The sequence below is a fragment of the Lytechinus pictus genome, chromosome 8, assembly GCF_037042905.1.
Source record: "Lytechinus pictus isolate F3 Inbred chromosome 8, Lp3.0, whole genome shotgun sequence".
Taxonomy (NCBI): Eukaryota; Metazoa; Echinodermata; class Echinoidea; order Temnopleuroida; family Toxopneustidae; genus Lytechinus; species Lytechinus pictus.
The window spans coordinates 36,959,003-36,977,283 of NC_087252.1; the positions used below are offsets into that span (position 1 = coordinate 36,959,003).

The 18,281-nt window shown below is 35.7% G+C and overlaps 2 protein-coding genes across 3 annotated transcripts in view; both read right to left on the minus strand.

Moving 5' to 3' along the window:
* Positions 1 to 3,624: 3,624 nt before the first annotated feature.
* Positions 3,625 to 18,281, minus strand: part of LOC129266644 (uncharacterized) — a 37,456-nt gene continuing 22,799 nt past the window's right edge. Inside the window, exon 2 of the mRNA XM_054904483.2 lies at positions 3,625 to 6,676. Coding sequence (XP_054760458.1) covers positions 6,034 to 6,676 — 643 coding nt within the window. The 3' untranslated portion in view covers positions 3,625 to 6,033. The remainder of the gene's footprint in view (positions 6,677 to 18,281) is intronic.
* LOC135155178 (uncharacterized) overlaps positions 9,206 to 18,281 on the minus strand; it is a 28,326-nt gene continuing 19,250 nt past the window's right edge. For both annotated transcript variants that reach the window (XM_064104017.1, XM_064104018.1), the window contains 5 exons: positions 17,798 to 17,966; positions 16,728 to 16,912; positions 16,104 to 16,251; positions 14,288 to 14,421; positions 9,206 to 12,779 (listed from right to left, as the gene is read on the minus strand). In XM_064104017.1, coding sequence (XP_063960087.1) covers positions 12,453 to 12,779; positions 14,288 to 14,421; positions 16,104 to 16,251; positions 16,728 to 16,912; positions 17,798 to 17,966 — 963 coding nt within the window. In that variant the 3' untranslated portion in view covers positions 9,206 to 12,452. The remainder of the gene's footprint in view (positions 12,780 to 14,287; positions 14,422 to 16,103; positions 16,252 to 16,727; positions 16,913 to 17,797; positions 17,967 to 18,281) is intronic.

Genomic DNA, 18,281 nt, shown 5'->3' on the forward strand with positions numbered 1-18,281 from the left:
ACTGCATGGTTCTCATTAATCTTTTTATAACATTCCTATCTGCCTGGCTGGTTCTTTTGATCCAAAGCTTTGCCATGTTCACCGATGAAAAGAGGAGGAAAAGTAGACATGGGAAAGGTGGAGAGACAGAGAGGGGTTTGGGGCGGGGAAAAACATAAATAATATATAGGGAAAAGCTTAGACGTTAAAATTCTCACGAACGATTGTGGTTAAATATTTTGTCCTTATTTGTTTGTCGTCTGTATTATTCTTCTTTGGGTTAAGAATGACAATAAGCATGCATTCCCAGGTTCGGCACGGAATATGTAACTTATGAAAATCAATAACAATCTTGTTTTGCCTGGAAAACCAAATTGGGGTCGATTGAGGGTATGGTTCATATTCTTTAAATAAAAGAAGACCCTGGACCTTTACCACTGCATCCACTATGATTTCGAATAAACGCCTTGATCATGTTGATGATCAACCCTTGGAAGCGGGGGTGCTGTCGGGTATTTTGTACACCGAAAGCAGCACCCCCTGGAAATAAAAGGATGGTGCGAAAAATAAATGTAGAGATTTGACACAAATATCCGTTATTTTGAACTGAAGAAAGAACTTTGTTTATTTATTATTATTATCATTATTTTGGGTTGTAACTATTTCATCTGATCCAAATGAACTTCATTTTGTTGGGATAAATGCTTTTTGGTCATTATCCCCCTTCTAAACAAAATCCCCTTTCATTTTGGAGTGAAAATATTTTCTGTGATTTTTAACAAACCAGCACCCTATATATCTCTGTCATTTTACCCTTTACCATTTTTACCTCTGTCATTATTTTCCTCTGCCATTTTTAACTCCGCCATTTTTACCTCTGTCATTTATACCTCTGCCATTTTTAACCTCTGTCATTATTTACCTCTGCCATTTTTAACTCCGCCCTTTTTACCTCTGCCATTTTTACCTCTGCCATTATTACTTCTGCCAATTTTAACTCCATACCTCTGCCATTACTACATCTTTTATTTTTGCCTCTGTCATTCATACCTCTGCCATGTTTACCTCTGCCATTTTTACCTCTGCGATATTTACTTCTGTCATTTTTGCCTCTGCCATTTTTATCTTCGCCATTTTTACCTTTGCCATTTTTACCTCTGTCATTTTTACCTTCGCCATTATCACCTCTGCTATTTTTACCTCTACCATTATTACCTTTATTTAACGTAGTGGGATTATTTCCCCCTAAAATGTCAATTTCAGGTCTAAATTTCATTAATTTTCAGCTCGCGCTTCGCGCTCGTATTATTATTTTAAGTTAATGATTATGGTGATTAGAATATTCGGTCTTAAGATTTTATAGTATTAAAAAAATATAGGCTCGCGCTTCTCCGTCGTATTAGGTCGATTTATTCAATGGAGATATCTATCATCCCTATATTTCCTAAAAAGAGTATTTTTAAATGTTATTTTGTTCAGGTCCGGATATCAATAGTTTTCAGCTCGCGCTTCGCGCTCGCATTCATTGTTTAGTTAGATACGCATCATATTTATGATTACAATTCCGAAAAATATTCACACTCTCATTGGTATTATGTTTTATTTTAAGTGTGGTATTATAATACACTTCGAAAGGGGCGCGATTTTACCACTTGCCCCGGGTGCCGTTTGTCCTATAGACACGCCACTGGCTAAAGGCGCTAATCGGTGCATTAATCCCACCGGGTACTCATTCACCTCACCTTGGTTGAGTGCACCACAACGTGGGTCAATTTCTTGTCGAAGGAAAACAAGCCATAGCTGTGATTCGAACCCTCGTCCCTCAGATTGAAAGACGAGATTCGTAACCAATGTAGACCACGATGGTTGTTCTTGATACATTTTGAGTACCAATATAAACAAATGATTTGCATTTACCTGCATGTAAGCCTATGTAAAACATACTTGATTACCCTTATGTCTATGTTTCAGTTATGATGCCAATTCAACAAATACCCCAACACGGCCAAAGTTCAATGACGTTAAATGACCTTTAATTCATCTTGGTCAGGTGACCTGAAACGCGCACAGGAAGTTCAGGGATGCTTAATTGCTCTTATATTGAAGTTTTATGAACTAGATCCATGAAATTTCAAAGTTATGATGACAATTCCACAAATATCCCCAAACATGGTCAAAGTTCGTTGACCATAAGTGACCTTCGACATTGTTCGTGTGACCGGAAACTCACGCAGGATCTATAGTGATGCACTATTACCCTTATGTTTAAGTTTCATGACCTAGGTCCATAGACTTTTTAAGTTATGACATTTCAAAACCTTGACCTTGGTTAAGATTTTGACATTGATTCCCCCAACATGGTCTAAGTTCATTGACCCTAAATGCCATTTGACCTTAGTCATGTGACCTGAAACTCAGACAGGATGTTCAATAATACTTGATTACTATTATTACCAAGTTTCATGAACTAGGTCTATATACTTTCTAAGTTATGATGACATTTCAAAATCTTAACCTTGGTAAAGATTTCAATGTTGACGACGCCACCGCCGCCGCCGAAAAAGCGGCGCCTACAGTACGTATAAAAAAAAAAGTTTACACTTGGAAAATATCCTATAATAATTATACATTTGTAACATCCTGAAGATTTTTCCACAATTCAACATTGGTGCAGATCCATTTAAGCAAATGACGATATAACTGTCGAAAAATATTTCCGCTTGAGTGAGCACCACTTACTTTTGAAAAGTTAGTGAAAAATGATTTGCGCAGAACTTTGAAATAGTTATGCGAATAAAAGTATACCTTAATCATGAAGAACACGTTGAATTTAACTAGTAGAATTGATTTGAAGATATCTTTTACCTTTTAAACTTATTTCCTTGCCCAAAACACTTCAACGAGTGCATTGCGCCCCATCCCACTCCCCACACACCAAGGCCATCGTGACGATATTTGCTTTACACTGAGCTGTGATTCACATGAAATGGCTTAGGCTTGATTTTCATTTTGTTAATCATTGTCAAGCTTGGAAAAGATGTGGAGAGACAAGTATTAAATTAAAAAATGAAATGTAAACCCACTTTAAATGATAAAAACTTAGTGAAAAAATGCTGGAGATGTCTGATATAAACTTTTGTTCAGATTTAGTTATGTCCTCAGATCCAGCTGGCACAACAAGGGTTAAAGTTGTGCTTACAAAGTGTTGAAATTTCAATTTGGGTGGCAAAATTGTTACAAAATGCTTGAATGTATCTGTTTTATTTCAATTTACTAATGTGCAAGGGAATATGAAAAATGTTTCGCAGGGTTAATTTGATTTCGCCCTTTCCCCTTGACACTGCGTGAAAACTAGCATTTCTGCGCAAACAGATTTCTGCAAGCTTTACAAAAATGGACAGTGCTCACTCAAGTGTAACATTCTGTCAAAACGTTTACTTTCATTGGATAGATGAGACCCAAACCTAAGATTATATGTGAAAAGAATTACCCACATGTTGTATATTTTTTAATTCTCAGGGCTTTTTTCAAATTGTAAACTTTTTTTTTATACGCATTGTATAGTGTCGCTATGCTATGCAGGCGAGAGATTTTAGCTATGAAGACGACGCACATGCAGAGGAGCAGATCTGAACACGGTAAGCTAAACAATTTATTTATTTATTCAATCATTTATTCATTCATCCATTCATTCATTCATTCATTTATTTATTTATTCATTCATTTTTTTACTTGACTTATTTACCCAGGGACTTGGGTTGTAATAGAAAATTGTCAAAAATTAGTATTTGTATTCAATTACAGATTTACAAATTGGCAAGATAGCTAGACAGAATTTGTCCCCCACACTGATTTTCAGCTCTGCCCCTCCACCCCTCCCCCATGGGCTTGAGAACGCTACTTGAAGAAATTCAATTCAATTCAATTCAATAATGGTTTATTAAAAACATGTGTACAATTTACATCAATAGAATAATACTCAAATTCAAACATGAAATTATATAAAACTACTAGTACTTCTTATTATAATACAAGGAAATAAATTGTTGAAAGTAAATAAAATCATACATTGTATTGAACATAATAAATATTAAGTACGCAAATTCTAACCACTACAATGAGGCACATTGTACATGAATGAATGAAAAGTATTAGAAAAGAGAAGATGGGGAAGGATAAAGACGGCAAAGGGAGACAGACAGAAAAAAGGTGAGTAAGGGGAAAGGGTAATTAAAAGGAGATATAGGTAGAAAGTACAGAGAGAGGATTGGGCCAGAAAGATTAAGAAAGTAGTGGCGAAGATTGAAAACAAACAAGAGCATCATGTAAACTATGACAACAAATTAAGTACAGAGTACACTGAAGGGTGCTGGTTTTTTTCGGGGGGGGGTGACATTTTGCTCAAGAAAAAATTCTAGAACAGACGGTTATATAGCGAGTTTTAACTCCGCGACGTTTAGAGTGTTCAAGAAGACGGTCAATTTATTAAAATTGCCCGTCAAATGACAATGAACATCTAGCTGGGAGGTGTTTAGCGAAAATTACTGATCCAGAATATTAGACTCTTCCTATATAAGTTTTGGTGCTGACGAAAAAATACAAATAATTATGTCGTTTGTCCAGAGTCGAGGACAAAACTGCTGTTTGATTCAGAAATTTTCGACAAAGACTTCTTGGTTATTCTTTGTCATGGAGGGCATTTGACAATATATTTTCTCTGTTCTTTAGCCCTACATATAGGCCTATCGCGGAGCGAGTTCTCACTATGCCGCCAAATACCAAAGAAAACATACATAAAATGTTGCTCTTGTATAGAATATAAGAGGTCAACATCGATGAAATCTGTATATAGTTGAATATTTCCTTCATGGTCACACGGGCCTAACTACAACTGACAGGCAAAAGATATTCATTCGAGCCAACCCGTAGCTCAATTTTTAAATTTGATATTGCTATTTGACAAAAATGAATAAATAAAATATGATTGACAATCTAACACTGATTCTAGGGAGGGTACCTACTGAACTTCCTTTTTCCAAATTGGAAAGATATATCACTACTTTGGAACTATTTTTTTTACTGGCGGAAGAATTAGAGCCATTTTGCTCTTTAAAGTGATGAATTTGATCCCGTTAGGTGTAGTCTTCATAAATGCTGATTTATTTTTAAAATGAGCCGGCCGAGGTACCCTTTTTTGGTCAGATATGGAATGTCAGACATTATCCTAGGTTCTATCCACAGGTAGTAAAAATTCAACCCTCGAATTTCCTCCTTATTTTTTATGAATTTTGTTTAAGTACCACACTCTAGAAAACGAAGTGCTAATTTAGCTCTTAAAGAGCGTGTATAGTGACTGCACTTCGGAGTGCTGATTTTTCTAGTTCAAATTTGAACGAGAAAATCAGCACTCCGAAGTGCAGTCACTATAGACGCTCCTTAAGAGCTAAATTTGCACCCCAGTTTTTAGAGTGCACTTTAACACACGAGGATATGGGAAATGAATTAGGCCTGTGATACCTCATATGTATATTGATCTTTCTGTTTCTGTTTCTGTTTATGGTAACTCCCGTAGGATCTCGGCAGGACAGCATTTTTGCTGGTAAACACCAAGCTGGTATATAACCAATTACCTAGGAAACATTTTACGTCTAGGTTAATCAGTCATAGTGGCTGACGTTATAGACGACAGATATCACTCTCGGGCCTTTTTTTATCAAAGTGGAGACAATGGCAGAGTTGGGATTCGAACTCACAACCTTGCGATTATGAGTCAAATGCTCTAACCACTGGACCACACGGCCCGTGTGGTCCCAGAGGCGTCGATCCATGTTTTCAATACGAGGGGGGGGGGTGCAAATTAAAGTGAAAACAGAAAATGTCCAAAACTTTCTGTAAATATTAGTGATATTAATTTTGTAGTGCTTTCCAGTGCTCTTTAAAAGCACTCCGTTTATTTGCATTGCATATTATAACATTTTTGAAGTTGTCGAAATTAAAGGGGGGGGAGCTTGAATTTATGAAGTGCCTCTAAATTCCCATGAAGGCAGATATGCCCTATTGTAATCTATTTGTGTATAGCTCCCGGTAAAATGGCATCGAATAGTCAACGCAACGAAGGACGTCATCATCGAGCTGATCACGTGGTATTGGTACCAATTCAGTTGGTGCCTCGAATTGGGTACATTTAAAGGCCCTCTCGTAGAAACCTGACCCAACGCCCTCGAACAGGTTTGGTCCTGCTGTGTTAAAGTTCTGGGGGAAATCCTCAATGCTCGAGGCCCACTGGAGAAGGCTGTCGTTGTATGGAAAACCAATCGCCTCACAGAGGCCTTTCAAGATCTTCTGAGGGTTGGAGGCGAGATCATAGGCATCGATGATGATTGGGTTGGGGTCTAGGTTGTCCTTGACGTACCTCCAAAGCTGGTGTTGACTTTCGTACCACGACATCGGTCTGGTGTTACTCGGGTCGTCCCGGATGATATCCAACCCTAACTTTTTGTCCGCTGGGACAAATAGTCCCGTAGTCAACAGAACCTTCCGAAAAGACGCGTAGGCTCTCGTTGGTTCCCTCGTCACGAAGACGTATCGAAAGTCACGCGGAAGATAATCTTGGGCGTAGTCCTTAAACTGGCACATTTCTTTCATCAAGACAAACCTGCTTTTCGTAGTTTCGACTTCCTCTTGAATATCATGGCATCTGGCAAGTAAAAATGAAAGAAATTAATATTATTGTTAAATATTAGTTTCTGTCGATACACAATTTTTCATGCATGCTCGATCTCACCAGGTTTGATAAAATATGCCCGACTAACATGACCAACACGTCTGACCTGTGTCAAAACTTTTTTTTTTTCTCTCTCTCTCTCTCTGTTTCTTTCATTTTATGCATTTCCAAATCCAAAGTATACCAAAGATATATCTCTATCATAAATTGTATATATATTTAAGTTACTTTCTGATCTGTGTTCGATAAACATAATATATATGTTTCATTATATTGCATTATGCTATACTTTCTCTATGTTAAATTTCAATACGTTATTTCTTGTTGTATATAGATATACTATGTATATTTGAAATATATGGAAAATGTATTGAAGTATTACTGAATAAAGACATACTGCTATATATTTCCTTATGTTATCATTAACTGAACAGGCCTATACCCTGCAGTATAAAATAAAGAAAATGAATAAATAAATAAATAAATAAATAAATAAATGAATGAATAAATAAATAAATAAACAAATAAATAAATAAAATATATAATAAATTATTGTAAAATGAAACGTCCATATCAAATGAATGAAGTTTGTGATTAAATTCAATAATCGTACCAAAACTTGGCCAATCACTTGCAGGCTTATTTTAAGGAGAAAAAAAAGGAAAATCCCAGAAAGAGTGGAAATGGCGGGGAAAATATGATTTGGAGGGGGGGGGGCGGTTACATGGAGCAATGGAGCCGGAAAATGTATGTATGTAACGCCGCTGTTTGTGAAGAATACTACTTAACACAACGAGATGAAAACTGGTTCAAAACGAATGAATACATTGAACACAAACGATCATTGCTTGAAGAACAAACTAAATTTGGAGACGAAAGGTAGAACCATTTATATTTCAAGGTGACTTTTGGAAGGTAGCTGAATTGGAACAGGATGATCTTACGTGGAGATCGATCATAATGTATTAATCGACCAAAGAAGGTGCTTAGCTTCAGAACACGTGCTGCAATAAATGCCCTCCCTACAGCTGATTATCTCAAACGTTGGGGTATAAGAAAATGAGTACTCGATGTAAACTTTGCGGAAACCATGAAACCCTGGCTCTCATACTAAATATAATGTACTACTTCCCATATTAATGGCCAAGAACGTTTTTAACTACGGATATAATAGCATCATTAACTTTGCTGTGCAATCACTTAAACATATTAATGACGGAGATCCGTTCCGAGGACCCCCGTTTTCACAAACATTTATAGTTCCGAAGCCCGTTCCGAGGACCCTCCTTTTTACAATAAGCCCGCTCCAAGGCCCCCGTTTTTTGCCTCGCCCGCGGCACACCCCTACCACTTTTTTTGTCGAGTGCCCCCCCCCCCCCGGGCATCCAAGGTCACAAATAAATGGGGAACTGCATGATGGCATTATAACAGCAGAACGGCTGGATATTCAGATATTGTTATTGTGGATACAAACCGTATACATGGTATAAATCAGTAGTAATTGGGGAATTAACTGTTTCTTTCGAGCCTAATATCGAAAGCGCTAGGAGACAGAAATGTGAGAAATATGCCTCTCCAATTTTAGATTTTCGGGAAAACTGTTTTTCTTGCCATCTCATATGCTTTGAGGTTGGATTAATTAAGGACAACAAATATACCAGATAACTGCACTATCTAAGTCGATCTGCCGTTCGGTGAAACCTCGCAAGTACCTATTTCACATCACCCATGAAGATAGCCATTTTAACATCTTATGCATTATTCAAAGGTTAACGCAACCCCAGAAAAAAAATGATTCGAAGAAAAAGAGTAAAAATCAAAGAAGCATAATACTGGTAATTTCATCAAAATAGGATGTAAAATAAGAAAGCTATGACATTTTAAAGTTTCGCTTATTTTTCAGTTATATGCAAATGAAAGAGTTGCTGATGTCCCTACTATTTCTTTTGTATTTTATGGTTTGAATTATACAATATTTCCATTCTTTACAGTTTTGACATAAAGGACCCTTTTGTTAGAACCACAAAATGTTAAAAACATGATAAGTACAGTGTTCACGGAGGAGTAAAGTTTTGTTTCACACAGTGTAAAAAATGAAGTGCTAATTTAGCACTTACAGTGCCTGTATAGTGACTATACTACACTCTAAAAAAAACCTCTTCATTTTTTAATAGAATCTATTCAGATTTGAATAGAAAACCTCTTCCGAGGGACACTTACAAGGTTCTCTTCAAAATGAAGAGGAAAATCTATTCAAATAAATGAATATGTATTCTATTCAAAGTTAAATAGTTTTCCTATTCAAGAATGAATAGAATCCTATTAAAAATGAATAGAATCAGTTTCATCCTCTTGTTAAATTGGAATATACCCTATTCAAAGTTAAATAGTATTCCTATTCAAGAATGAGTAGTCTTTCTATTCAAGAATGAATAGAATCCTGTTCAAAATGAATAGAATCATTGTCATACACACATAAAGAAAACAGGAGAATCATCAGTGTTAGCTTTCACATATAACACATTTTATTGCAACACCAAATTCAGGAATTGGTAACATTAACAATATAAAAAACATAACAAATTATAGAAAGGTATATTACATAAGTAAAAACAAAAGAAAGTCACATATTCACTATCAAGACATGATCTATGAACATTATGTTTATTATGTAGTGTAAGACAATAATTCCTGCACAGTAGTCATGGGATGATAAGTTGAAGTTATCCAATTTTAAAAAGTTTTTTCTGTAAATGATAAAACTTCAAGCATCCCCCCCCCTCAGGTTCATTTCTATATTCCAATAGACATCCTGATAGCATACATGTAAGAACATGCAGCTCAGATTTTTAAAATTGAACACCATGTTGACCAATGCCTTTAAGCCATTGTAAAGCTTTCTCATAGTAAGAATTGTTTCCACAAAAATAGGGTTTGCAATTCTCGAGCTACATCTGGTATACAAAGCATTCACAGCTCTAGGTTAACATCTCCTTTTAAAGGGCAAGTCGACCCCAACAAAAAGTTCATTTGAATCAAAAGAAAAAAAATTAAACAAGCATAACGCTGAAAATTTCATCAAAATCAGATTTGAAATAAGAAAGTTATGAAATTTTAAAGTTTGCTTAATTTCACAAAACAGTTATATGCACATCCTGGTCAGCATGGACCGATGACGTCACCCACTCACTATTTCTTTTGTATTTTATTATATGAAATATAGAATATTTTCAAATTTTGTAGTTTTGTCAATAAGGGAGCTCTTTGTTTAATTGCAGTATGTTGCAGAAGTGGATTCCCCACATGTAGGAAGGAGTCAAGCCCTTTTAAAACTTGTAATATAGAAAAAAATTACGATATTTCATATTTCATATAATAAAAATACAAAAGAAATAGCGAGTGGATGACCACATCAGTTCCCTCATTTGCATACTGACCAGGATGTGCATATAACTGTTTTGTGAAATTATGCGAAACTTTAAAATGTCATAACTTTCTTATTTTAAATCCAATGTTGATGAAATTTTCAGCGTTATGCTGGTTTGATATTTCTCTTTTTATTCAAATCATCTTTTTGTTGTGGTGGACTTGCCCTTTAAGGACAAAGGAATAGGTTGTATAAAGTTACATGCTTGAGATTAGCTAAAACCAGATTTTGCATTTTTTAAATGTTAAAATGATAAATTTTAATGTTAAAATTTTAACATTTTTTAAATGTTAAAATGTTAAAAGTTTGAGATATTTTTTCTGAGGCGGCGACAAAATCGAACGGTTTCTCTGGTTTGAGTCCTGATTTACTGGCATTCAACAGCTGCATTTTTAAAAGTGTCTTTAAATTTAGAATTTATGGTTTCTCTTTGGTGTGAGCAATACAAACTTTCAATTGCCATCCTGAGAAATTTGTAATCTACTTCTCATGAAGAACCCATCCAGGGTTGTTTGATTTAAATCATGTCGATTTAAATCATGATTTAAATCATGTGAGTTTTTCAAAAAAAATCACTGATTTGGCCTGAATATGAATATCAATGTCATTTTTAGGTTTTCAGATAATTTGCTTTAAGATGCATATCTCATTTTTCTAAAAAAAAAGAGGTGATATTTTGAGACAGCGCATAAAACATGCTAAATTTTTGTTTTGGTTGCCCTACCTCCTTAAAAATACAACTTGAATGACTTACCCACTTGACTTCACAAGTAGGGGTTTGGGTGCAAGAACATTATTGCACAAGAAAATTGTTGACATTTGTGATTGATTTTCACCCTTAATTCACTGAACTTGACCAATCTGAAAAAAAAAAATCTGTATCTATACATCTGTACAACAATTTCAAGCAATATTGTGAGATTTTTAGAAAACAAAAATTTCTTTTGAACTTGCCAGTTATGAGAATGGTCCAATACTCGCTTCTTTAATACTTCCAGCCCAATTTTCAAATGAAAACAAGTTTTGTCTACTTATGCTGGTAAACAAAACTTGTTACTTTTGGTTGCATTCTTTCTTTAAATGTTGGCATTTGCACAATGTGCTTGCCTCCACATTTCTCTCTGTTATTTCATGTTATTTACCTATTTATGATAAATACTTCTAAAGCTACAAAAACCCTAACACATATATACAACCCAGTAGGCTACGCACTTTAACCTCTTTACCTTGTTTCTATACATGTATATAGGCTGTTATTGCTGGCACTGAGGTACCGCTGTCTTTTCCCTGCCCAGTAAAAAATCCCAAACATGTTGGCACTGACAAGCATCAGTTTTTAAAAGATAAATCACATAAATGTGCTGCGAAAAGATATGCCTTCCTACACTTTTTATAATCTTATATCCGAGTAGATATTCATACGTAGTGATATTTAACATAATACGAAGTTTGAACTTCAACACTAGTTAATAAGTTTTACGCTAATCTTCTGCAGACAGAGGTGCTGTGATACCTGTCTACAACTGGTATGACATCATACAAAAAACAATATGTACATCTTTTCAATTTTCTTTTACCCAAGGGGCCAGGTGGAGCAACATTGTAATGTTTTCATGATGTAATCTTTTATGATGTTATACCAGATGAGGTTGCCGTTTTTAGACAGGTATCACTGCGCTAATATGTTGGACTAGTGAAAATGTTCCAGGTGAGCGTAGTACTTATGTAGTACTTGTTGAAGTTTAAACTTTCATCAGGCTTTTTCATTTGAGGCGTACAAGTTCGATAGCACACCTAAAATAGTCTTGAGTTGTGCGATTTTCAGCACACCTAAATTTGGTAAAATTATACACAGTTAGATACAAAATGCACACCTACAGCATACCTGAATATATTGAGAAGTAGTGTTTGTAGCACAACATTCATTTCTCAAAAGAAAAAGCCTACTTTCATATCATTCTTCTACTTTGTTTTCTACAAGACGCGTTACTGCTGGCATTGAGGTACCTCTGCCTTTCCCCTGCCACAGTGTGTATACATTCGTTTGCAATTAAGAAATCCCAAACATTATGGCACTGAAATTAAAATTAGACAAATCAATGCACTCCTACTTTGATGTTGGTTGTAATTGCTGTCTGGTTAAGAAAGTATCAACAAATCACTAACTGTGAGTGCATGGATTTGTCTTCACAAATGATGCAAGTTATTTACCTATCAAAGATTACCACTTCTTAAAGCTACAAAAATCAGAACACTATAGGTACATCCATTAGGCTTAAATACACCAATTCACCTAAATGTGTTGTACAAACATATGCCTCCCTAAACTTCTTTTACCTTGTTTTCTAGATAGGTTTTGAGAAGTGTTACTGCTGGAACTGAGGTACCTCTACCTTTCACCTGCCCAAGTTTGTAAACATTCTTCTGCAGAAAGTCCCAAACATGTTGACATTGCCAAGCATAATCCATATCAAGGATATACACTAGTTTCATGCATATATCAATTCCTTTCAGGAGACTTGTACATGGGATGGTGCTATTTTCCACAACAACAAACACTTGTTCTGGTTTGTCAATTTCACCTTGAATTAACACAAACGGTTGTGTTTGAGTCTTCTGGTCCAAGAAGCCTGGTATGTTTGTACCAATCTGCATATGAAATACAAATAAAATTGGTGACAAGTGAGATAGCAGAACCATCCACAAATGAAGGAGGGAATATTTAGTGCATCATTTCAATCTTAGTAAAACAGGCAAATGTAGTGAGGGTTGTGAAGCGGAGGGCTATACTGAATGCCAGACTAAGTTCTGATAAATGCAGGGAAATACAGCCAGCAGCTATACATGCCAATATTCGTTGAACTCAATTCTCACTGAAACATATTTTCCTCCAGAACAGTTTTCAAAGAAATTTTTTTAAAAATTAATTTCTCAGGTTTTTTAGTAATCACTACGGAACAGTACTATCATTTGTAATGTACGTCCATCCATTATGACAGGCGCGGATACGGGGGGGGGGGGGGGCGAGCGGGGGAAAAAAGGGAGTGATAACCTTTTTTTTTTTCTTGTAAGATTTCAAAAAGGAGTAATAAAGACTTTTTTTTTTGCTTGTCAGATTTCAAAAAGGAGTGATAAGCTTTTTCTTTCTTTTTTTTTTGCTTGTCAGGTTTCAAATTATTGTCAGAAAATTTTCCCAGTTTGAACCCCCCCCAGAAATCCTGGATCCGCGCCTGCGTTATGAGACGATATATGACAGGCAAAACAATTAATTCTATCTTTTATTCTCATTCTCAGTCACAAATTTGAGTAATTTTCAAACCAAAGATGATGTCAACACCCCCCCCAAAAAAAACAACATTTTTATTGAAAAATGTACACCCCTATTCAAACATACAATATTCCAAACCAAGTAGAGCAGTTCGCGTTTAGTTATAATGTGTAGCTTCACTGTGTTGACCGCTAAATGCACTGTCATATATTGTCTCATAATGGATAGCTTCATATTCCTATTAGGATTACAAACGCAGTTTACTAGGAATAATAATTAAGGCTGATTTACAGAGCAAAACCTTTTCAAACATTGACAGGTTGACACCAGCCTTAAAACTGATTATTTTTTCTGTGAAGATTCAAAATAAACACGTCTGTTTGCAGATTTTTCTGACGGATCCACGTTTTCAAATGTCAAATTTTGGGGGTTAAAAAAGACGAAAATTCACCCACACACACACACTATGCGTCTCAGACGTGTAAATACCCTTGCTGCCACAATTGCTTAGTTTTTGTGTCATATAGCTGATTTAACTGACTCAAACTTATAGAGCACTATAGCGGGCTTGTCAAATTATTTAAATTTTACTATAAAAAATTCCATCCAGAAAGGAGTTTACTGCAGTTTCTTTCACAAAATGTCATATTTTTGTCTAGGCTTTCATGGAGTCATAGGAGTGCCCCAGATATACTGTAGGAGAGCAATTTCTACTTTTTGCCCAGGTGCTACAACCCTTTGCAATGAGCCACTGTGTGTTTTATGTAATATCACTAAAATAATCTCAGTCCTGTCCTTTTAATAGCAGGCTCTGGGTATTTGTTTAATTTCTGCTTGATCTGTCTGAAACAGTGTGTGCCAAATAGTAAAAATAAAATTTGTTCCTCACCTCTTTGCGCTGCACGAATGCCTTGCGGGCTTCATCCATCGTTGAAGAACCACTTCTCCCTTTTGCCCCTTTCTTCTTTCCCGGTGGAAACAGCATAGGCAACACCTGCAGAGATAAGTTTACCTCCTGTTCATCTGAAACATAGGAGACAAGATACAACTACATTTGTAAGTTTCTAAATTATAGTTCTTCCAAATGTTTATTTTCTCTCAAACTCACATCAAAGTCACATCTGTACAAGAACAATTTATGCCGCAGCATAGCAAGAGTAAATTGCTCATCAACCAGTTATGGGAGCGTGTTGTGAATCAAACAAGTGCATATGAAAGCGCGTACAGACGCCGCAAACGTGACATGATAGCAACGGCAAAAACACCTGCAGAGAAGTAAACTCCAGGACAGACTAAGATTAATTTGTGCTCATTTTATCACATCTAACCTGAGATTAAAGTTAAGTACAGATGTGCAGCCCGAACACCCAAAATTTCCAACAACCACCCTTTGATGAGTAAACCTAAGAAGATGCAAATTTGCAACCCATGTGTTAACCATTTACTTTTGTTGCTTTTGGAAGGGGCCTTTTTAAAACTAATCAGTGTTTTTTAATACCAAGTAAATTGGAATGCAAATAAGTACTTTTTGACAATATATCGGTAAACCAAAGAAAAATTCCTCAAAAATTAATATGTACACCAATTTTTAAAAAAGGGGCCATAGGTAAACAAGAGAGGCCAAAAAGGACCCTATTCGGGCCACACATCCCCGTACCCACCCTTTTACTAAGACCCCCTTCCCAGCATCAAACACGGGCTTTGTCCTCCATTCATATCACACAATTTCAAATTGGAGATAAAGAGGTGGTTATCAAATACGACTCAACACCAGTGAATGAGACTATAATATCATTGGTTATATTATAGTCTTAGGTGGGTGAGAATGATGTTGGCAGAGGTCAAATTAGAGTTATCTTGAAATAGCAAATTTTTTACAAAAATTTTCATCCTTCAATACTAAAATCACTGTACATGTCAGTAGCATAAATTTAAGATCCCAATATTGGCGTAGAGATGATAAAAATCGATCTGCATGTCAAATTTTGATGAAAATGACTTTAAAAAAGATTTTGTTGTTGCTAATTAATTCAGATTTTGTTCTGACAAACTTTTGCATTTCAATTTGCAAATATTATGTCCTACATGTACAATGAACTTACTGAACCTTGCAACTTACATGAACATGATCTGTAATCTTGTATTGAAAGCAATTAATGTATTTATGCTCTCCTGAACATTTCACTTTTTTGTTGAGATATAAGGCTTTTATCATCTCAGCAATGATATGATGAAGGAAGCAAGTTTTCGTACGACAAAGTAAATGAATTAATAATAATATTCATATTTAAAAGAAACAAATACTTTTCCAGACATATTTGTAGTTTATTACTATTACTGCAAATTGTAAAAAATGTTGATATAGTTCACATCGCTCTAATTAATTAACATTAACATTAATCCCACTTACTGAAATGGGACAATCATAGTCTGGATTATCAGGTTTTCACCAAGCTATTATAATACATACATGTAGAATGGATTTCAAATTGCATATTCACTACTGTAGGCAGGGCCTTAGTTAGAATTTTGGAGTTGCCCCTCATTTTTGAAAGAGTGCCTGTCCAAAATGGGCTGAATTTGTATAAAATGTTCATTACTTGCCCGTCAAAAAGGGAAGTTACCTGTCAAAGTGACGGGCATGGCATGGCCTGACTGTAGGTTTGAAAGAAGAGTGAAGCTGTTAGACATAAGCACCATTTTACCTGTTTCAACAGCACCTTTGAAGTTAAGGTATAGCCTCCAATCCACCTGCTTTTCAGCATAGTTCAGGACATGTCTGCAAAATTTCGGCCATGTGAGGAATAACTTATCTGCTGATTGTGGGAAAAGAATTCGGAAATCCTGGTCAACCTGTATAAAGACAAAGTTAAAATCGAATAGTTTTATGTTTTGTCATTAGTATAAAGAAAACCTGTTTTGTACATTCTATTTGCTCTATTAAAGTGGAAACTACAAGAATTACATATACATAAAATTGAATAATTTACTAAGCTGACTGGTCAAAAAATGGCTCTGCAAAAAATTTGAACGCAGGGAGCTAAAAAGTGTATAAGTTGTGAACTGTGAGAGCTGTGATATTTTGCCACCCTATGTAGACACCCCTATTTTTTTCACATCACATTACAGAACTGTGCCATCGTCTTAGAAATGCAAGCTGGCCTGAAGGAAAAACCTGAAAATGTGAATGAATCTGGGCTTTTAAAAGCCTTCAAAACGGGCTGAAATTAGATAAAAGTGCAAGATCAAGCTGGAAATCATAAATTAAAAAAGCAGGAATTACTGCAAAAGCAGGAAGACTTTACTAGTCAGTACCATTGAAAACTTACCATTCCTTCTGTGTCAATTAAACGTGGAAACAACAGTAAAAGCTCTTGCACAGGTTTGTCCTTATTGTCTCTAATGTAGCCTGCCCTCGCCTTACAGGTATCCCTCATCCATGATCGAACTTGTTGCCTTGGCTCTTTGTGGTCCTGAAGCCACTTTATTTTTGCATCTACTTCCTCATCTCTATCTAAATATGCAAATAAATTCAGGGAGTTAATGCATTATGCCTTTTTAGTTTATTTATAAGTCATGACAGTCACAAGCAAATGTTCCATTTCACCTGATGACAGTAAAAAATTAACACAAGAAATAAAACATGTGGGCAGGCTGTGACAATTGGTTGCCTGATTGCCCTGGGCAATCATTTTTTGGTTTGGGCAACAATGATTAATATCAAATCGTAAGTTAGCTTGCATCAATGTTATCACTTAAGTTACACACATCCAAAAATTATACATGTCTTAAATAGTTACAAACCATAAACATATTCTGACTTTTTACTTTGCACAGACCGTTTTGTTATGCGGCTTGTTAGCAAGGTCAAGCAGTTTTAAGGCCAAGCTTGCCTGACCAGGCAATCAAGTGAAGAAAAAATCGTCGCAGCCTGCATGATGCACGCTCAACCCCCAGGCTCATACACTGTAATGTGCATGGTGCTGAATAGATGAAGCATGTGAAGCCTTAAAGCACTAGGAGTTTATTTGTTAAGATGTCAAGAATTAACCACTTCCCTGAATATTTCTTGACTGATTTCACTATTTTGTACAAACAAAAAGGGTACAGAAAAAAAGGAAGGAACTTGTGGCGCAGATCTCCAAAATATCATTCAGATCGATACGAAAAATTGCCTCATTTTCGTTACAGCGCAACTAATTTGTATATTCAGATGTCGCTTGAATGTGTCAGCATGATTGCTTAAACCCACTTTTTAAAAGACACTATACACATGCATGGGTATTATTTGAGACTAATTCTGTGTATGCTTCCCTGGCAGACACAAATACCCCTATTAGATCTCCATGACCAATTAACTAAGGTTATGTAATGTTCAGTTGTTATATTTCTTCCTTACCTGACGACAGATCCAGGTCTTCTGTATTAGGCAAGTTTGCTTGCACTTTCTTGTTGCTTTCTTTTGGCGTTCTGGCAGGATCACGATATCTGACGTTCCTTAGCCGCATTTCAATGTAACCTGATGAATCTTTTGTTTTGTTTTGGCTTGCTGGAGTGAACCAGGTCAACTTTAAAGTAAAAGAGTAAAAAAAGTAAAACAAAACTATTGAATTTTAGAAGTAGAGATCACTGTTCATAAGAATTTGTATTACCCTTTGGGGTAACTGTACGGTCAATCAGATTTACCTTAATAAAGGCTTGCCCAATCTGAGACAATAACCTTTCAATGATTTAAGCATTTAGACTTTCAGTTGTATCAAGTTTCATCCACTTTTGTCTGGTTGAGTAAATAATAACCTGCTGCAGATAACGTGTTCAGGGGGTCATTTAGCATTAGCTGATATTAAGTATAAACAATGGTTATCTTGGTCATCATGAGCCTA